Source organism: Salvelinus alpinus, chromosome 15, assembly GCF_045679555.1.
Source record: "Salvelinus alpinus chromosome 15, SLU_Salpinus.1, whole genome shotgun sequence".
In the NCBI taxonomy this organism is placed as follows: Eukaryota; Metazoa; Chordata; class Actinopteri; order Salmoniformes; family Salmonidae; genus Salvelinus; species Salvelinus alpinus.
In genome coordinates, this window is record NC_092100.1 from 47,906,281 (window position 1) to 47,928,820 (window position 22,540).

The following is a 22,540-nucleotide window of genomic DNA, read 5'->3' on the forward strand; positions in this document are numbered from 1 at the left end:
GATGGGTTGGCTGACAATATCACGTGCTTCCATGGGGCAGAAGTCAGCGTGTTGTTGTGATTCTGGAAGACCAGGGGCCTGTTGCACAAAAGTAGAATTAAGACATCCGGGATAAATGACTCAGCTGAGCTCAATGAAGCCAAAACATGTGCGTCCAGGCTTAATTGGTTGCACAAAGACCAAGCCAGGATGAGCAGACACGGATTCATTAAGCCAGGTGAAACCAATCCTGGATAGGTGCGCGCTCACGGCTCACTCAAATAGACCCCGCCACAGATCACAGATTAACTGATTTACCATGGCAACTAGAGCCGCGTACTTTTCCCCGTCGGAAGCACAAATCCTCATGGAGGCATACGAGGAGGTAAAAGATATAATTAAGAAGAAAGGCAACACCGCCACAGTGATAAAGCAAAGAGAAAAAGCGTGGCAAAGTATTGCAGACCGCCTGAATGCGTAAGTAGTGCACAATTACACACTCACCGCTCCGCTGAAACATCACAATTACAATTCAAATATTTAATTCACATCTCCAAAAATGCAGTTGTACTGTAATTATGAAACGGTTAAATTTTTAATTGAAATGCACTGCAGATATGAGTGAAATTGTGTAAAGTAACTCCATCACACTGTATAAAGCTATGATACATTTTTTGATATTTTTACTGAAAACAAGACAAAAATACCAAGTAATTTTTTGCAGTGTGACTCCATTAAATGTGTGTGTGTGTGTGTGTGTGTGTAGATTAAACATGAACGGGCCAAAACGGACATGGCAGCAGGTCAAAATCAAATACAAGAACATTCTGCAGAATGGTATGGTCCCTGACTAATATTTAACAAAGCACAAGCATATATTGTACCCAGAAGGTGCCTGCTCACACATTGTCTGTACTGTTTTAGCAGTGAAAAAGAATACCCACAGACAAGGCACGGGTGGTGGGTCACCAAAGGCTGACCTTACCCCAGCAGAGGACATGGCCTTGGAGCTAAATAAAGGCAGGCCCGTCTTAGAGGGGATCCCTGGGGGGAAAGAGACGAGCATAGGTTCCTCCCAAGATGCCACCCGCTTCATTCAAGGTATGTCCTTCCATCTCTACATGGGATACAACCACATTCATATTGAATCAATTTGGACTGTCTGACTTTGGTTTACCTATTGCCTTGCAGTGTCTGGCAGCACTGTGTTCCTGTTAGAGCCACCAGCACAAGCACCAGACGATGCTGATCCAGTGAGTACTCCATCAAAGGCATACTGTAGGCCTGGCATGTCTTGTCTACTAGCTTCAATATGAATCCGATTAAATGTGATAGGGTGAAGGCCCCAGTGCAGCAGCAACAGCACATGATGGAGACGATGATGAGGAGGAGACCATCTCTCTGGATTCCAGAAGGCATGAGGTATCATGTTAAGACTGTGAAAGTACTATTTACTCTACAATGGTGAGGAGTCCTCATCAAAATCAAAAAATCTAATTTCTTTTACAGGACCCAGATGCTATACAGTGGGAAAACCAGCCTGGCAACATAGTGCGTATTAATAAAAGGACACCACATCCTGCCAAATTCCAGCTGCGCTAATTGTATTGTGTTCACAGAGCTCACAAGCTATCAGAAAGTTGTATGGCAACCACCTCCGGCGCCAAATAGAACTGGCAGACATAGACATTCAGTACAAGAAGAAAAAGATGGAAAATCTTGCACTGGAGTCCGAAATAAAAAAGAGGACAATTAGGAAACTGGACCTTGAAATAAAAAAACTTGAGAGGGAGGTGAGATATGCCTTCAATGTACACTGTATGCTAACTGTAACACAAATGTATTAATCATTATTTTTCTTTCCTCCCCCAGCTCCAAGAAGATGACACAGCTCAAAATAAAAATTAGGTATATTCTCGTAAAGTCAAGTGAGCCATGACATATGAGCTCTTATTGTGAGCACACAGGACGGTGGCATCTTTCTAAGGTTTTTTTAATTTTCCCAGCAATCAGTACAACCAAGTCATCGTTATAAGGCATCGCCCTCTTTTGCCCACCCCCCCAGCACCAGGTGTGGCCACTAGCCTATATGAAGGCCCAAAATTGTGTGTTCCTTTCTGCTCTGACAATGGCATGCCCATTCGTGCGAGATGTGGTGGATGAAGAAGCACTTGTGCTGAGGAGAGCCTTCAGGCGAGAAAGGGTCTTCAGGGACCGGTTGGACCCACTGGCCTTCCCTGATGACCATCTATATGAAAGATACAGGTTTTCTGCAGATGGCATCAGGTATCTATGCAGACTACTGGGTCCCAGGATTAAGCACCGCACTGCACGGAGCCATGCACTGAGTGTGGAGCAAATGGTTTGTGTGGCCTTGCGCTTTTTTGCTAGTGGAGCCTTCCTGTACTCAGTGGGGGATGCAGAACAGCTGAACAAGGCCACAATTTGCCGCACAATAAGGAGTGTGTGTCTGGCTATCAAAGCATTAGCAGATGTCTTCATCTCCTTCCCTGGCCACAGAAGACTCTGTGACATCAAAGAGGAGTTCTATAGGATTGCAGGTAAGAGGATCTACAAATTACAGGACAACTGTTAACACATAGTAGGATACTCATTACTTTGTGTGACAGGTTTCCCCAATGTCATTGGTGCAGTGGACTGCACACACATAAGGATAAAAGCCCCCTCAGGTGCCCATGAGGCCGATTTTGTGAATAGGAAATCCTTTCACAGCATTAATGTTCAGGTGAACATAACTTTTTGATATTGTCCATTGACGAACACTCTGCATTGCCAGTGATGTGCATTGATTGGTGTAATATTCCTCATCTTATGATTTCAGATGGTCTGCAATGCTGACTGTGTGATCAGCAATGTTGTGGCAAAATGGCCTGGCTCAGTCCATGACTCCAGAATCTTTCGGGCCTCTGAAATCTATCAGTGCCTATCACAAGGTAAGCCACACAACCCCTATTTATAACCATCATGGCTGTGTCAAGAATATCACTGTGTTTATGAGGTAGTAATGATGAGATTTTGTGTTGACAGGTGAATTCTCTGGTGTGTTGCTGGGAGACAGGGGGTATGGCTGCCAGCCTTTTCTCCTGACACCTTTCACAGACCCCCAGGAAGCACAGCAGGCCTACAACCATGCCCATGCCAGGACCAGGGCCAGAGTTGAAATGACCTTTGGCCTCCTGAAGGCACGCTTTCACTGCCTTCACAAATTAAGGGTCAGCCCTGTTAGGGCATGTGATATTACTGTGGCTTGTGCTGTCCTCCACAATGTGGCCTGCCTGAGGAAGGAGAGGGCCCCCAGAGTGCCACCAGCCATGGACTGGGACAATCCGGCAATCTTCCCTGATGACGACAGTGGTCGGCTGCTGAGGGACCAATATGTGTTGAATTATTTTAGTTAGTATGTGTGCTTTCAATTTTGGTTAAATATGTCCTGCGGTGGCAGAGGAATTTGGGTTTTTTTGGGTTCGTTTTTTGACGAATTTGGCCTCTTATGATGTTTGTGCGGTATACTGTGTGTAATACAAGGCTGCAGGGAGGCTACTGCATCCATTCATTTGTCTGTTCAGTTGATGTGTATGGATTTGTCCTGCATTTATTTTAGTGTGCAGACATGCAGGGTGTGTTATATACAGACCTTTGAATGTGTATGTATCATTTTGTATAATATGCTTGGATTCTGTGCTTTCCATCTTGTAGAGTCACTGTGACTTCAGTTTCGAAAGGAGCTGATGGTTTACCTGCTTTGTTTTGTCCTTATTCAATAAAGGAACATAATGTTACACATTGTGTTTTTATATTCATATGGAATGTGTATTTGTTTATATGACAGAGTACTAGGGCCACACTGAAGAAAAAGGATAAAGTCATAAATTTATGAGGCTGGTTCTTTCTGCAGAAAAGCTACATATTGTTTTTACAGTTTTGATACTTATGACAATGTGATACTTAATATTCTGGCACATCAGCATGTCTTTGTTTATGAAACCATACTGAAGTACAATTTCACGAAATGCCCCACATCTGTCATTTTAACAACTGTCCTCCTTTAAAACAACTGGTTACAATATTATGACTTGTGTTTTTTTCCCCTCTGTGGCCCTAATATTCTATCATTTTATATATAGCCTTATAGTCTATGGGAAACTGTAAATTATCTAATGATAGCAACATCATCTAAAAATCATTTTTTATCCAAAATCATTGAAATTAATGATCACAAACGTTTACATAATAACAGTGGGTCTAGTTATATGTGATAACAATGTATAGTGAGCAGTGAAATAACTATTGGTTTCCATTTGTGGTGACTGCTGACTGACATTAGGGATGAGATTAAATAGATCCTGGAATTTAGCCTGGTCTGGAGCAGGCTAGCTCCACAGAATAAATCTCCATGGTAATTTATACCATAACATATCCTCCTGCCCCCTATCCATCTTTAGTGCAACCGGATTACGGATCAATTGAGCCAGGATCACCAAGATATCCTGGCTTAATCCCTTATCCTAGTTTTGTGCAACAGGCCCCAGATTGCTAGCAAGAATCACAAGAAACTGCCATGTGGGGAATCGTAGGTGGCTTGTTTCAGCTTGTTTCCCCCATGTTATTGATACCATATCTTCTTTTGAGGTGTTTTGACTGATTTCATGTCAATGCTAATATGGAAAAAATTTGCTAGCTAGCGAACTGTAACGATGTATTTGAGAGACAAGTGGTCATTCTGCAAATGTATTGCCAACTAGTATCTAATAATAATAACACTTAAATAATAATAATAATAATACGTTGTTGTACAACTACTAATAGACCTAGAACTAATAAAAACGACTGTTAGAACTATTAATACAACTAATAAAACAAAACAAAAAAAACAAAAATACCTATAATATATAGTATACTGTACACACATACATACACGCACATTTACAAGTATCTTCACATGGTGATGTTTCTATTAGTTAAAAACACAAACAGTTTGTTCTTAACATTTGAAAAGGGGCTTTCTATTGCAAAGATTTACATGGAACTCAAAACCATCTTTAGGCACACTGCAGTACAGATATGGAGGGAACATGTAGACCCTGAAGTTTTGTGCTGTAAAATCAAACTGCTGTTTTAGGCAAAATGAAAGCAAAAGTTCACACGGTGACCAAAATTCAAAGTAAGCAATGTTAGACTACTTAAACTCTAAATGATGTTCAGAACAATACAATCCTTATCTCAACACACTTGCAAAGTAACTATTGTATAGTCATTTGAAATATATACTTATTTTAGATACACCTTTTTTCTGAGCAGAAGGAATCTGTGCACTCTTCGATTGGCACTAGAAGAGCCGAGTGAGTCAATTTTTACGTCATGCCACCCTCCGTCCTTGACTTTTCCTATATAAGTCTATTTAACTCACATATATTGTCACAAACGGAATGTGTTATAAGCAGATTTAAGAGGATTTTTTGCGCAAAAAAATAACTTTTTCAAATCCTCCTACATAGTTACATGCATGTAAGATGTTTTGATTTCTATATATTATCAGAAAGAGCAGATTATGAGGGTACCAAAACCCTTATCATTGCCAAATAACTCTCAAAATTAAAGAGATAGGCTCTATTTCCAAATAAAACGTTTTCCAAGAATAACCACTGTTCCATGCATTCCAAACATGAGCATGTGCCATAGTAAGTAAACTATTGAAAATGCTATTGTTGTAACGGCAGCCTTCCTCCTCTTCGTCTGAAGAGGAGGTGTAGCAGGGATCGGACCAAGACGCAGCGTAGTTCGTGCTCAACATATTTAATTAAGACGATAAACGTGAACACTTACACAATACAAAAATAACAAACGTGGCAAACCGAAACAGTCCTCTCTGGTGAAACGAACACAAAGACAGGAAACAACCACCCACAAAATCCCAACACAAAACAAGCCACCTAAATATGATTCCCAATCAGAGACAACACAAAACACCTGCCTCTGATTGAGAACCATATTAGGCCAAACATAGAAACAGACAAACTAGACACACAACATAGAATGCCCACCCAGCTCACGTCCTGACCAACACTAAAACAAGTAAAACACACAAGAACTATGGTCAGAACGTGACAATTGTGTTAAAAAAAAAATGTCTTCATATTCTGAGGTTACTCAAGACCTTCATAAACACTGAAAATATATAATATTTCCGATACCATATATGAAATGTATTTATTACATTGTTGGGTCAAAGGGTCATTGGGTCAAAGGGCCTGGCTTTTCTGGTGTTAAAATGCTCTTTGGTTTCCCATGCTTGTGACATTGATAACATTTGATTGTTTAATATATGACCTATAGGCCTCCAATTTATTCCAGAGGATTCACATCTCATGACAGTGACTGCCCTGTGCCCGCCTGGTGTCCAGTGCGCCCACTCACCCGTGTCCAGAACATGTTGGTGGAGTTGCGTCCGCACTCCTGGTAGTGCTCCTGGCAGCAGCGGTCGGGCACCACCTTCTCCTTGAGGGCCTCGTGCCAATCTGTGTACCCTACCACCCCACAGCACTTCCACTGCAAGACACACACACGGAGGAGGACAGCAGAAGTTAGTGCTACCTGTCTGTGCGTCCAAAGAGTCCTTAAAACAATTCTGATAAATACGGCAGTAAGTTAGTCTATTGTAATTACGTATGTACGCTCCCTGTAAGATGCTGTCCCTTAAGATGCTGTATTTTAGGTAGCCAATAGCATATTCCAAGAAACAGTATGGATGTTCCATACCGGCTGTTCTGTTAATTCAACCATCCATGGTAATTACAGCAAAAATGGTTTCAGGTGAAGGCTTCGCTATAAATGCATTTATGCACTATCCTGAGGTGAACTTGAGTCCACATTAAAGTTATTTTGCTGTTTTACATGTGAAAGTGGATTGTTCATGAATGGTCATGATCCTAGAATGTCACATACTACATACCTCTGCTTGGATGATGTTCCATGCGTTCCTGAGGCCTACATTGTTGTCTGTGTTGTACAGAGACAAGCCATCCTTCAGGTCCTGCTTGGCATTCTCGCTGACCTGATGACAGATAACACAACACACACAAACCTTGGTTAGATAGATGGCTTCAGGTGACCTAGAAATCTGTCAGACACATTGGATTATGCCGCATATCATTTGTTAAATCTGAAGGTTTGACTTTGACGTCGCTCGATTCCCTCCACTGAGCTTACATTTAAATATGCCTTTTGGCATAGCTATTGCGTTTTCCTCTCGACTGGATCTTAACAATACGATCAGTGCTCATGTCATTTCTAATGGATATAAATATTTCATCACACGTGTTAATGAGATTATTGCATACAATCTATGCTTGGCTGTTCCAGAGCAGCCGTGTATGCCTAGAGGGCTGGGAAACTACCATAGAAGATTGAATGCGGTGTGCAGAGATGGGAGTCATTATATGGAGGAATGATACTGTGTCTGTAAGAGGAGTGCGTGCTGGTCTTACAGGAGATAAAACAGGCAATTTGTTTCATATTGAAATCTTAAAGTATAAGCACCATGTCTGTAGAAGTTCAAGATGTCCCCCCACTGACATGAATGGTACAATAACCGTGCCAACGCTGTCAGTGGAAGTTACAACCCGCTGGGCACACCGCGTCATTTCAACATGGAAATGTGGGTAATATTTGGTTGAGACGTTGATCAATGAGACTTGAACTTTTATTCCCCCACAATAACAAAAAAACAGAAGTTTTTTGAATTCCTAATGTGTTATCTATCACTATGCTTTCAACCATCTAAAAGGACAACCAAATTCCAATGGAAAACAATTTCAATGTTGTCATCTAAATGTGTTATTCCTGCACTTTCAACCATTTAAAAGCACAACAAACAGATATTTTGTATTTATACTTCATGTGTTTTCTCACTGTGCCTCATCACAACCAAATGACATGTACATTGCTGTTGATATTACATTGAAAATACATATTGCAAGTGATCGATGCTGTTTGAGATTCTGCCCAGATTATTATAGCAAAAGATCTCCACAGACCTGCAACCTTTGAATGCTATCTTGAACGTGCACGCTTTCTATGATTAGGCCTACATTAGAAAACATTTATAATTACATTAACCTCAAAATGTGGCTATGGATGTGTTACTCATTTTAAGGTTGAATAAATACTGTTACATTAGTTTGTAAGATAACCTTTACTTTAGGCTATTTACTGTCTTACAAAAGTCATATCGAATTGTGTTTGGTTGACTCAACCAAATTTCAACTTTTAAAATCTGTTTTTTTAAATTGTTAAATATTAAATAATCACTGTCTAATATATCAGTGTGAGTTTATTTCATGAAAATAACTCAAAATATGATATTATATCATTTATTTCCCTGAGCCTCCTTTTGCCATTGAAATGCTCAGTCTGATCATGTGGGCATGTTGATACATTTATTTACATACACAGCCCTAATTGGCAGATAGGATGGTCTAGACTCTAGAGAGTATGGGTAGGCAACTAGATTCAGCAACAGGCCAATTTTTGTCTGAGAGGATGGTTGGGGGGCCGGAAAATAATTATAATATTTTATAAACTGCAAATTGACAACAACTAAGCCCAAAAATATATTATATCTGAAAATAACAATAATTTCATAGCTTGACTACATTGAGACATACATTTTATTTGTGGGAATATATTTACTCAATTAAAACAAATTTTTCGATTAATTCCTGTTGATTTTTCAGTCATTTTTGATACAAAAATACAAAACAAATACAGGAAAAGAATCACGTTTTTGATTGCACTGACACTTTAAGGCAAATGTATCTAATGCTTGGATAGTTTCATCTGAGCCACTGGCTTAATCCTATTCTTTAAATGACTACTTAGGGATTTTGGTAATTAGGCCCTTTATCGACTTCCCCAGAGTCAGAGGAACTTGCGGATATCATTTTTATGTCTCTGCATGTAGTTTGCTAACTAGCGCTAGTGCAATTGATAACTAGCATTAGCACAATGACTGGAAGTCTATGAGTATCTGCTAACGCTAGTTAGTATTGGCTCGCGAAACTACCTCCAACTTCCTTCATACTGGACACAGAGATAAAAATGGTATCCACGAGTTCATCTGACTCTGGGGAAGTAGGTAGATAACGGCCCTCATTGCCAAAATCACAAAACGTGTTTTTTTGGTTTAGTTAGAGATGTGAATCAAACATATCATTTGTTAACTTGTCGACAAGTTAATAGGCTATTTACTGCATTTCAAAAGTGATATAGATGTGTTTTGTTGTCAATGCAACCAAATATCAACATTTGAAGGAGATGTATATTTTGTTCCACTGACTTAGTCTGACTTTAATTCCAGTTTGTCTACAAATTAATAATTGATATGCTGGATTCACGTCTCAACCAAAAATCTAAGTTAAAGAATATGACTAAATCAAATCAAACTTTATTTAAAGGGCATCTGGTGATATTTAGTTGCGTTGACAACCAAACACAATTCAATATCCAGTTTGTCTACAAATGAATAACTGATATGTTGGATTCACGTCTCCATCTCAGAATCAAAGTTAAAGAATAGGACTAAATCCTATTCTTTTAATTCGATTTAATCCTATTCTTTAACTTAGATTTTTGGTTCAGATGGTGACGTGAATCCAACATTTGAATTATTAACCTGAAGATTAAATGATAAATTAACCAAAGGTTGAAACCCTAGGACATGTATTGTCTGTTTTTAGTTGAATCCTGGGTTGAATTGAAACAATAGCTGTTGATGACTTCGCAAAAGCTGTTGATGACTTCGATATCGCAAATGCGATATACGCCTAAATAGTATCATTGATGATACAGTATATGACTTATAAAACATGGTTACATTTCATTTGCTCTGTTATACCTACCCTTTGGAATGACTTCGATAGCAACAGTGAGATCTCTCAATAATCATTCTCAAGATAGCACATTGGCAGTGGCGATTTTATCATTTAAATCTTGGTGGGGCAAACAAACACAAAAATTGCCAGGATGAATGCCAGCAAAGCCACTACACAACACAATACTCAACAAATACCTTAATTGCACTATAACGGTGACAAACAGTGCCCACAAACTCTTAGGGCCTACATAAAGCTGTCCCAACAGCAGAGTCCTAACAGCAGTCCCAACACCTTACCACTGCTACACTTGGCTATCAGTGGAGCCTTGTCTGACAGCGAAACAGTTAATTCAGTCTCATTTACTGTCTTTTAAAAAAACATAGTGGATATGGCTGACTTTCTTAAACAAATGTGGTTTCTACTGACAATTGAGATGTACAAACTATGGCATAAGGGGACGACAAGCGGATAAGAGGCAATCCATAATTTCGATTAAGACATTAATGAGCGAGCTAGGATGGAAAAAGTCAATATAACTATTTGTTCAGCACTTTTGAAATGTATAGCGACAGAATTCAGAACATGGGTCGTTCTTACAGCATTCTACCTGTACACCAAGTCAGAACCGTAGGATAAATAATGGGGGCATATAAGCAGACAATGAAAGCTGTTGAAATTTCACCCATAAAATAACAGTTTACGTTGATTCCTTTTTGCAAATTCAATGTATTTTCCACCTAGATTCCACGTCACAATATGTAGACAAATTACGTTGAAACAACGTTGATTTGACCAGTTTGTGCCCATTGGGAAGGCGATGCAGTGTGCCTGTCCTCTCTAATCTACACTCTTACACGAAACACTAACAGACTAGTGTGCCTCTCCTCTCTAATCTACACTCTTAGATGAAACACTAACAGACTGACTGGGGAGAAGTTGAACATTGTTATTATAGAGGGGCTTGCTGTATAGCAAGAGGGGATAATTATTATGGTTCAGGCATCAAAATACACTTCTGGCTCGACAGGAATTGAGCAGCTGGAGAATAACACTTATAATGACACTCGGGTCTTGCTGAGGACATTCAAATATCAGATTCCCCTTTTGCAAGACCATAAGAAGCCCCCTTATATTCAGTGTCACAGTGAGCGAAACACAGCAAAACTTTTGAACTCGTTTTTCTCGAGAGGTGATTCGTTATCGGTGTGGGAAAAAAACACAGAATTTCTCTACCATAACGGGCATAAATAAACTATTTGCTGAGTTAATCATAAAAGAGGAATTCACTTTTTCAGAATAATTATAATTTCACAAAAAAAGGCGAAGTAATTATTCATTATTCATAACCCACTTAAATTCTCCCAAACTTTTGAAATAAAATTTGCATCATTTCAAATCATCATTTTTTTCTCCCAAAGTAGAGCAGTGTATCTGTATTGTTCCTCATCAGCGTGAAGGCATCGTCATATCTGTCATTGTGCAGGGAAATGAGATGAAAAGCACCATAATCTATCTCTACCTCTCTCAGCCCCATCTCCATCTCTCCTCTCCTCCACGAGTCTCTCTCGCTCCTCATTACTCCTCCCCACAGCTACACAATCACAGGAGAGAACAGGGGACCAGTCATCTTCTGAGCCCAAAAGCCCATTTTCTTTCTTTCCACCCTCCCTCCATTGTACGTGTGAGAGTCTTCGATATGTCTTGAAATGCAACATAATGATCTAGTTTTTACCACCGCTAACAAGAGGCATAGAAATGACTATGAAACAAACGAAAGGCTTGATCTCTCACTGCTTTGACCTATTTTTCTCCCTTTGCAGCAGAAATGGATACAAACACTTATTTTGTGTGAGATAGTTCTCATAACATGCTCGAATCAAGTAAGTCTATGCTGACGGTAAAATTGTTCTCTGATAGCCAAACTATGCCGTTCTTAGAGAAAACTGTCACTCATCACTCATTAACTTTCCTCAGAACCTGTCAAAATGCATCAACAGAATATCTCAAGGAGATATATTGACAGAGTGTAAAATCTCTCTCATTATGGAGCACGCTGCTGGCTTCCTTTGAGCTGCAGATCCACCTGCATCAGCAGAATAGGATGGGAGAGAGGCGCCAGCCGTTGTCCTGATCCCGTCCACATTCTGATTGTACCCACATTTGTCGACAGGTGTAGACAATCAAAAGACACATTGTGATCTGATTGGGATTAGATCTTCCTGACCCCCTCCGGAGGTAGACGAAGACGCATCTTGTACGGATATCCTCCGGATAAGGAAAGCATACGGTAAACGTCACGGTTGTATCGCCCTGACACCGGCCAGTTGAATTAGATCATGGTCTTCATTAGAAACCGATGGATCAGACGCCACCATCCAATACCATGTCCAGCTCTGAATAAAATGGACATATAGAAATACATGTATTTCTGAAGAGATATCATCCCGAATGAGAGAAAGTGTTCTACAGTTCCCATGTCCAATGCCAGCGCAAAATCTAATATTTGAAAACATTGTAGGCTACAGAAAGGCCAAGGATTTTAATAGCAGAATCTAAACTGAGCTATGTATTGGGGATGCATGTAGGGATGGACTATGATGGAGCTGCAGTAGAAGAGCTCAGTGCATGGCCAGGTATAGTGTGTAGTTGACTGATTGTTCACCTGTACCTTTAGATCTAGCCAGAATGTACGGTGGGCGGGTGGTGAATAGTCTATCCCAGTTGCAAATATCAGATTTGAAAATTATTCATTGGTATTATAATACAATCCTCAATTTTATTCTATTCTATTCTCTGAATCTTTGAGCATTTTCCAGCTATCAATAAAGTGCAGAAGAGGTCCAAACAGGGGCACAATATAATGTAGGCTTCAATACGAAGGACTCTTTAGCTTACATTGACATTGACACTTTATTCATTTATAAAGCCATGTGCTTTACATGCGTGCTCCTTTGCAGTTTTTATCGATTGCCACTCTTATTCATGCATTTTCATAATTTGACCATGCGTCTTGCTATAGGTTAACATCAAGGTTCCGTTAGCAACTTTTCACTCACTGATCAATGATTTGGAGGAAACTAAACCACGGTCATTCTCCCAGCATTTCACTCTTTTCCCTTCGGTACTGTTTAGGGATAAAGCCTATTAAAGGATATTTACAGTACAAGATTACAATATAAAGACAACGTCATCCATGCGTAAAGAACAACCCTGCCCAGACCTGTTTGAATAATACGTTGTGCCATTCGGAGATGCACTTTGTAAAATAAGAATTTGTTCTAAACTGACCTGCCTAGTTAAATAAAGATAAAATAAATAAATGGCTAATTTAGGGAATGGACCATTAAAGCTGGCTAGCCACTGGAAAACAACAACAATTCAACAACGAGATGCAACAATTACATTTTTGTCTGTCAATGACGTATTTCTCTTGATAAGAGTGAAGCCAAATCCAAACGGCATCCCGCTGACACTTGTTTTTGGTGCGCCAGGACCAGTTGAGCTCACTCAGTTTATCTCAACGCTGATTGGGTATTATTGTATGCTTTTTTTAATCAAGGGAGGCCAAATGCTTCTTGGCTTTCCTTGCATTCAATGCTACGGGCGGCAACAATGTAATACTCTTTTTGACCAGACCGCATCAGATAGATGGCCAGCAAATACAGAGGCAGAGGGGTGCTGTTTCCCTCGCTCGGATGCTTTCTCTGGTGAGATACATTCAGCCTCTTGCAAAATTGAAGGAAAATTCTGAAAACACAGAGAGACGAAAGATAAATTATTTTATGTTTTTTTTATGGTACATTTTTTGAGGAAGCCTGGCTTCCCTTGGCAACCATGAATACACGCCACTACTGCTGTCAGAATGGGGCCCTGGGCCTGTGATGTCTGGCCCCCTGCTAGATGTCTGTGACGTGTCACACTGCAGACAGCCAGTGTGAGAGCGAGGAACACTAACACCCCCTGCCTACTAATGACTTACAGACCTGGGGGGGATGTCTGGCTACTCTGACCCCTTTGTCATGGAACACCATGCTTCTCCTCTGTGATGGAACACAATGGCTTTCTCTCTCTGGGGCTTGGGTCACTATGGCCACGTGAATGCAAGCAGATGTCAGAATACATTCTTAGTGTCAATGCTTTATAAGTAGAATATAATGTTTGAAAATGTTAAAAAATATATATGAACAGCAATGAACGGGTGTCACAGGACACAAGATCAGTTGGATAACAAAGCAAGAGCTCTATCATGTAGGAACTGTCTTCCTTTATGTGTAATCATGAGTCTAAATACAAAATCTGGACTGAATCTGACTATTGGTTATGACAATGATTGCAGATGATTATGAGCATTAGCGTTACATACAGGGCTTTCACTGCTGTAAGAGCGTCTGCTAAATGACTAAAGTGTAAACATTTAAATGTATTCATACCCCTTGACTTATTCCACATTTTGTTGTGTTACAGCCTGAATTCAATATTGATTAAAAACATTTTTCTCACCCATCTACACACAATACCCCATAATGAGAAAGTGAAAACATGTTTTTAGAAATGTTTGCAAATTTATGGAAGATGAAATACACAAATATCTTATTTACATAAGTATTCACACCCCTGAGTCAATACATGTTATTTAAAATACCCTTGACAGTGATTACAGCTGTGAGTCTTTCTGAGTAAGTCTCTAAGACCTTTGCACACCTGGATTGTACAATATTTGCCCAATATTCTTTGAAAAATTCTTCAAGATCTGTCAAATTGGTTGTTGATCATTACTAGACAACCATAGTCTTACCATAGATTTTCCAGCAGATCTAAGTCAAACTGTCACTCAGCCACTCAGGAACTCCAGTGTAAATTTGGCCTTGTGTTTTAAGTTATTGTCTTGCTGAAAGGTGAATTAATTTCCCAGTGTCTGATGGAAAGCAGGTTTTCCACTAGGATTTTGCCTCTGCTTAGCTATATTCTGTTTTTATATATATATATATATAAAAACTCCCTAGTTTAGAGATGTACCATGGGCCTACACACTGAATTTGGAGGAAAATCTATCCTGAAGGACTTTATGGGTCCTTGAGGCAAATGTGTGCAGCATGAAGTCTCTAGGTCAAATGGGGAGGCGGATAAGAGGGTTTAAGAGAGACTGCTTATAACGGCGCCACCTATAAGCCAATCGGTGCCATTCTTTTTGAACAAGTTACTCATGGCCTCATGTTACTCATGGCCTCTAAGTTACCAATCTATGCTTGAGTTATTTGACCATTTCAAGGGGGGGAAAATCTAAGATTAACAATATGTTTCACACCCTCTACTATATCCCCCTTTTCAAGTCATTTCACCAGATGGTAATTGAAAACAAGAATTAAAAACTCTAAATGACATAGCTAGCTAAACCTGGACAAATGAGGTTACATTAAGATAAAAAGAGCTTCAAAAATAGCTTACAACAGCTTTTTATGTATTTACCACATATCTTACAGCTTACTATGGCCTTGAGGTGCCTTAATGCTTACTGAGGGAGAACTGTGATCAGACAACATTTCTTAGAGCTCCCCACTGTCAAATCCCCACTGTCAAATCCTACCGTAATCCCTTCAACCTGTTTCTCCTGACCTGCTCCTGCAGCATATGCTCTATCCACAGGTCACTGAACACTCCGCTACCTGGCCAGGGCTGCTACGGAGCACACCTAGGTTCAAATACTATTCAGAATTTAAAAAATACTTTTAGCGTTTGCTCTAGCCTGCCATTAATTGCAAGATGGTTTTGCCCTTATGCTACTATTCTATTGGTTCCATTGAGACAGGCAAGATCAATCAAGCCCAGATAAAGCATTTTAAAATTATTTCAAATAGTGTTTTAACCCAGGTCTGCTACTGAGACACAGCTACACCACCTGGGACACTCTAGGACACAGACAGACAGGCATGGGTGCCCATGCTAAGAGCTGGCACAACAACACTCAGCCAGGCTGGGTCCTCCATGGTATCAGTCACATGGGTTGAATTGGGACTGAGCGTCCCCTTTCCAGTGCTCACTTGTCACCAGATTGGGTCCTACTGTATGTTTGGAACCTGTCCCAGTGCATCACCCAGTGTCCTTTGCCAGTCCTCACATACAGTAAGACAATCAGCCAGGCTGTGTCCCAACCCATATCTGTCATATAGTTTGGAACTGGTCCCAGGGCCCCGCCCCCACCAGTCCAAATAAAATGCCACCTAACGCTAATGCTAATGGTTATGCTAGCCAGCCAGATGAAGGTGTAATCCAGCTAACCATGAATGAACTATTTAGCAGTCTTATGGCTATTTAGCAGTCTAATGGTTTGGGGTAAGAAACGGTCTCGGAGCCTGTTGGTGGCACTGTTTGTGGGACGCCATCAGTGGGAACAGTCTATAGCTTGGGTGGCTGGACTCTTTGGCAATTTTTCGGGCCTTCCTCTGGCACCGCCTGATATAGAGGTCCTGGATGGCAGGGAGCTCACCCCCAGTGATATACCCTCTGTAGCAGTTTGCGATCAAGGATGGTGCATTTTCCATACCAAGAAGTGATGCAGCCAGTCAAGATGCTTTCGATGGTGCAGCTGTAGAACTTTTTGAGGATCCCATGCCAAATCTTTTTAGGGAGGGCGGTTGGCGCTATTTTTCGTAAAAAAAGGAACTACTGCTGCAATTATACATTTGAAATTTGTAATAGAAATATATATATTTTAAAGTTCACCCAGAATGAGGTCACAGCGTTAGAGATGGATGGGTGTAATCTGGTCTCTTGCCTTGCCATCTACTGTAATCAGATGGTGGGTTATTGCAGGGCCAGTAGTAGAATACTGGAGTAGAGATGAAGCCTGTGATTGCTTATAGAGCACTGTTATAGAGCACTGCTTATGGAGCACTCTGCAGTGGAAAGAGGCGTACCTGAGTCTCTGCCATACCTGGAGGCAAGACTTCCACTGCAGAGCAACCATGAGAGGAGGGGAAGATATTAGCCTGAAATCCAAACTGATATGCTATGTTTCAATGGTGAAATGTAGCATATCAGTTAGATTCCAGGCTAGAAAGGTACTTCCATACTCCAGTAAATTGACATACTCATGAACATTAGAGCATAATCACTCATGGTTTAATAATATCGAAATCTCAATTTTGGAGCCTCTATTAATAGACTGCCAAATGCTGCCAAATTGTCTGCATGTCTGTGATTTCCAGATCAAATAGCCTTGGTAAATTAACGATTCCATCTTTTGGGAATGGGGAGAGCGTAACACGGCATACTATATTTAGGCTTTCCCTACTTTCTCTCTCTCTCTATATATATATATATATATGAGAGAGAGATAGAGAGATAGAGAGATAGAGAGATAGAGAGAGAGAGAGAGAGAGAGAGAGAGAGAGAGAGAGAGAGAGAGAGAGAGAGAGAGAGAGAGAGAGAGAGAGAGAGAAAAATATGTCCAGGGCCTGATCTCCATTCAATTCAATTCTCAGATACAGTAGCCTTCAGGTATGGAGTTAATGCCACAAATTCAATTTTAATTAAATTCCCTCTCCCCCGTAAATTCAACTTAATTCAATTAAAATTCTAGGTAAGTCTTTGAATTCAGAGATAATTATATTTGTCTCAACTCCAATTGTAGATAAAACAAAAAAATACATGTTTTAAGTGAGAAAAGGCATTTGTCTGAAAAGGGAATTCACATGAACACCACAATGCCTATTCCACCCATGCTCTACCAAGGTTTTCCAGCACACAGCTTTGACCTACAACAGTAGCTATGTTGGTGTTGTACTTCAAACTATGTGTAGGCAGGTTGCTTAGGATTCAAAAATAAATACAAGTACAAACATAACATAAGCTACACATTATTTTGACAGCGGTAATGAACTGTCCCTCGATAAGCACAGCAATTGATAAAACAGGGCCATGTTTGAAACACAAGTAGTTCTGAGCTTAATTCAATATTACTCATGTAAGCTAATAGTATCAGAAATCAGGAATGCAGACAGGCTTTATCTATCTGAGCTATTGTGTCCAACATACCTGTTGTTATATTGGGCACCTACTGACCAAAAAAGGATGTTATTATGATTATTTTTTTTCAATAACATGTTTTGCTAAAATAAAGGTTTAAGAAAATACAGGCATACACCACATTACTACAAGACAAAACTGCTCAATCAAGCCAGATGGCTTGCTTTCATTTAATTAAAAGCATGAGAAGGTAACGTAATGGGATAATGTTTTACTGTGGTGCGTGAAGAATCCAATACTTTACATTGCATGCGGTACAAATCACATTATTGTGGAAGCACCTCTAAGAGCCTGAATTAGGCTGTTTGAGAAGGTTTGAATCCTAAGCAACCTGCCTACACATAGTTTGAAGTACAATAACAACATAGCTACTGTTGTAGGTCAAAGCTGTGTGCTGGAAAACCTTGGTAGAGCATGGGTGGAATAGGCATTGTGGTGTTCATGTGAATTTCCTTTATTCCTTTATCCTTGTGAACCCTCACAATGTTGATTTTATTTTTAGACAAGATTCCCAGCTCATAATACCACTGAAAAATTGTCAAGAGCAAGTAAACAAAGACTGAAGAAAATATTTACTATGCGATTGCACAATGTAGCTGGCTAGATGAATATAGGAGTGCAAAATATGGATTAATTGTTTTCAATGGAAGGGTTCTTAAAAGTTATCTCTCGCTAAGGTGAGCTGTTACCGTGAATATATCATAATCACCCCCCTCGGTGTGTCAAATGCAAGCTGATTTGGAGGTAGTCCATCTGAATGTTCCCTGGGACAACGGTGGTCTACTCTGACATCATGCAGTTAGATGTTCCAGTGGGAGGAGGACATCAACAAGTGCATAGAGATGGCCTAGTGCTCTGTCAACCAGCTGGTTTTGGCATTTCTCTGTGACAGGCGCATGCCCACAATCTGCCACTTTGCCATAAATCACTGTGTCCCTGGGTAGTCCCGTAGGGCAGGGTTTCCCAAACTCGGTCCTACATCATTATACTGAGAACGTGTCAATTGTTAAAAGGATGTATTTGGGTGCTTTTGTTCATGTCTTTCGCGTGCCCTGATACTGCACAATGAGCAAAGAGGAAGTGAATCACAGCTGGAGTAAGTTTGTCAAAAACAAGACAAATCACACAAAAAAAGTGTCTGGACCCTTCTATAACATGCCATTAACATTTTTTGGGGGATTTACTTCAGAAATAGGACAATTATCCGTTAAGTCTTTTGTAACTATACCAAATGTAACATATCATACTAATTTCAGGGTCCTGGATTTACATTTACTATGTTACATCTAGTCTATGAGACCAGGCTGGCACACAGCAAGTCACGTAAGCAAGCAATGATCCTGATGTTGTTTTAACCTGGTGCAGCGTGTGGAGCCCCTGACTACATTTTACTTCTGGAATGGCGATTTCAGATTTTCTGTGAACACACTGTGTAGATCAGTCGGCACGCATTTGTATTATAAATGTCAAGACGGCAGGAGAGGGAGTTTATGCCGGAGCAGGAATTTATTCTACAGGTGTTTAAAACAGCGATGCTGTCAGTCTGGTAAGCATGCACAACTGAGGTTCTGTTTACATGTACGTGTGGGGTTCAACCATTTACTATATGTGGTTCAACATAGCTAACTTACTGTTTCTTAACAAAGCAATTTGTTTTCTTAGCTTTGTTTTTTATAGTGGTCTTGGTTGTTCTTAGTCGAGGAAATGTAGCGTAGCTAACTGCAGGGTTTGCCCTGTCTGAAATCTGGCTACCTCGTCTTGATGTTACCATAGCTTGGTCTGTGCAATGCAAATGAACGTGATTAGCATGGCAGTTTCCCAAAGATTGGTGAGTTTAAACTTAATGTAACTAACTAGTTATAGTTTGTGTAAGAAAGTATTATATATTGTGGTGCATGAACTGGCCATACAAGTTAGCTAACGCTACAGCCTTAATTTGGCTAAGGTTACTTAGCTAGCTAAAGTGAATTGGCTATGATAGCAGCCAAGGACGTCCGCTAGTTTATTTGTGCATATTTGTTTGTGCTCCGATTACACACAAGTGTATAGATCAGCAGTTTACACATGATGACTTTAGCCTTATGTGAAAAAACTTATTTGGCAAAATATAGCTAGCTAGCTTTCCTCGCTTGTTGGTTAGCTACCTAGCCAATGTTAGCTCTTATCTGTTGGGTATACCGTTAAGTTAGCTAGCTAGCTAATCAAAACAAAACCACATTCATAGGCTAGCTATCTTTATTTGCCTGTTCGTTTGCTAGCTAGTTTTCAGCTGACTGAAAGCTAGTTAGAGGCTAGTTGCTGGACTTTATACAAGCAAGCTAACATTAGATAGTCTAATGTTAGTTAGATACCTAGCTAATCCAAATATCTGTTTGCATTTATTGATTAATCTCAGCTAGCTATTTACAGTAGTCTAGGTTTGTTCGCATAAACTTCTTGTGACTGGCAGCATGGTGCAAGCAGCTGTGTTGTTGCCGAGCAACCAACCAGGAGTTAGAACTCTGAGTTTCGGCTGAAGCTACAAAAAGGTATCACATCGTTGTTTCTTAACGGACGGAAATGTGCACGTGAGAGCTATAATTTATACATTTAATAAAAACTGTTGCACCTACAAACTTAGTTAATGCGGCATTTTTTAAGACCAGTGGTAACTTTATGGACGCTGTCTCGTTTTAATCCGACGTTTCGAATTTGAGCTAGGTAGGCGCAAAAAAATACTCTTAAAACTCAATCTCTAACGACTCTGTTAACCTTTTCACATGTGAGTTCCAAATGTCTCTAACAGTCGCCACAGTTTGAGTTTTTATGCACGTGACTTAAGAGTACACTCACTGTTCAAAAATGTTATTGTTACGCAACAGAACAGTTAACCCACGCTGCCATCAAACCAAGGCACGCTGTCTGCTAATTATCTATAGGCTATGTTTCAATTTGTCAATCCGGTGTGGCTCAGTTGGTAGAGCATGGCGCTTGCAACGCCAGGGTTGTGGGTTCATTCCCCACGGGGGGACCAGGATGAATATGTATGAACTTTCCAATTTGTAAGTCGCTCTGGATAAGAGCGTCTGCTAAATGACTTAAATGTAAATCAAAAATTATTTTCTAACAAGTTTTATTTTCGAACAGTTTGAATTGAGATGTGTTCAGCCTCCATATTAATTCACATAAGAAGTAGCCCATTTCACTGTTGGGGTCAATTTATGTTTGAGGCTTTACTGAGTCTGACAAACTTCTCTCTTCGACTAGAGCCCAAATACGTCCCCAGTGTTTCCCCATATTAATTATGCAGACATTAACGCATCTATAGTCAGAGCAGGCCTTCCACAAACTTTTCCCCCTGCCACATTTTCTGGCTGGCACCCGCATTGCCTTCATTGTGTTTTCTTTCAAATAATAACATTGGACATGTGTGCGTTCCTATCAAAGTAAGTGCCTTATTTTCTGTATATCGTGTTGTCGTTTCTACTGTAGAATACCATATGTACAGTATGTATGGAGCATAACGTATTTACTGTTTTATTCACATTTTCAAGTACTGGTGATAAATCATGCATTCTTGCATAGAATGTAATGGACACGTGTGTAAAATACTTTTTTACTGATTAAGATGAGCTAAATTGAGATAGGTAATTACTCTGTTGTCAGGAAGGATCGGAATCGGAACGGTGGGGGGATATGTGCGTTTGTAAGATCAGACATTGCTTTTAACGTCAGATCGGATTTAACCGCTGATCTGGAGATTGTCTGGCTGGATATCTGCCTTCCCAAAACCAAGCCGATTTTGTTGGGGGTGTGTTATAGGAGAATCCATTCTATGAAGGTCTTGAAATTGTGTTGTCAAACTGTAATGATTCGCTGTTGAAGGAAATCATTTTGTTAGGGGATTTCAATACTGATGTCTGCAAAAAGAATAGCCCAACCCACAATGTATTTATGCACTTTTGTATTTCACTTGCTCTGACCTAAATGATAAAAGATCCCAGCAGGATATGTGAAACAGTGCAAAGTACGATTGACTTAATATTGGTCTCTGATAAATCTAAAATATCGCAGAGTGGAGTAATAGTCTATGGAATCAGTGATCATTTTATTACATTTTGCACAAGGAGGATTTTGAAAGATATTTTTAAGTGTCACAAAACCATTAGAATCAGAGGACTCAAAAAATACTGTGTAGGAAAGTTTAGGGAGGAAGTGGGTAAAATTGACTGGTCACCTGTGCTAGATAGTGTAGGGGTAGACAGTGCCTGGGAAGCCTTTAAATGTAGATTCCTTGATGTGGTGAATGTGATGGCTCCCATTAATCATGAGATTCTAGAATCTATCCAAGCAAGGAATAAGGCCTTTAAGAAATTTAAGAACTCTCAAGAGCAGCATGATTTTGTCCTATATAAACGTCACAGAAATGAAGCACAGAGCAGGATGGATGAAGCTAAGAGGGGTTACTTTGCTGAGAAAATTATTGAAAACAAAAATGACCCTAAAAAGCTTTGGAAATCATTTAAGGAACTAGGCTGTAGTAGTACTACCAAAAACAAACTAAACAGTATTGGACTGAACATCAAAGGGGAGATGGTATATGAAAAAGCAGAGGTTGCCAATGAATTCAACTATTTTTTTTACTTCTGTTGCCAGCAAGCTGG

The 22,540-nt window shown here is 39.9% G+C and overlaps 2 protein-coding genes across 8 annotated transcripts in view; one reads left to right on the top strand and one right to left on the bottom strand.

Annotated features, from left to right (window-relative positions):
* tspan9a (tetraspanin 9a) overlaps positions 1–22,540 on the bottom strand; it is a 290,456-nt gene that overhangs the window by 12,141 nt on the left and 255,775 nt on the right. For all 6 annotated transcript variants that reach the window (XM_071343860.1, XM_071343859.1, XM_071343857.1 and 3 more), the window contains 2 exons: positions 6,950–7,051; positions 6,415–6,546 (listed from right to left, as the gene is read on the bottom strand). In XM_071343860.1, the coding sequence (XP_071199961.1) occupies positions 6,415–6,546; positions 6,950–7,051 (234 nt within the window). The remainder of the gene's footprint in view (positions 1–6,414; positions 6,547–6,949; positions 7,052–22,540) is intronic.
* Positions 72–3,800, top strand: LOC139540213 (putative nuclease HARBI1). 2 transcript variants are annotated; one of them, XM_071343855.1, is made up of 11 exons: positions 72–456; positions 746–816; positions 904–1,080; positions 1,171–1,232; positions 1,315–1,401; positions 1,489–1,530; positions 1,599–1,772; positions 1,852–1,887; positions 1,986–2,540; positions 2,822–2,933; positions 3,028–3,800. In XM_071343855.1, the coding sequence occupies exons 1-8, from the start codon at positions 299–301 to the stop codon at positions 1,885–1,887; spliced, it is 807 nt and encodes a 268-aa protein (XP_071199956.1). In that variant the 5' UTR covers positions 72–298; the 3' UTR covers positions 1,986–2,540; positions 2,822–2,933; positions 3,028–3,800. The 2 variants fall into 2 exon arrangements, with proteins under 2 accessions (XP_071199956.1, XP_071199955.1); XM_071343854.1 differs by lacking the exons at positions 72–456; positions 746–816; positions 904–1,080; ... (3 more) ...; positions 1,599–1,772; positions 1,852–1,887 and adding an exon at positions 2,610–2,725.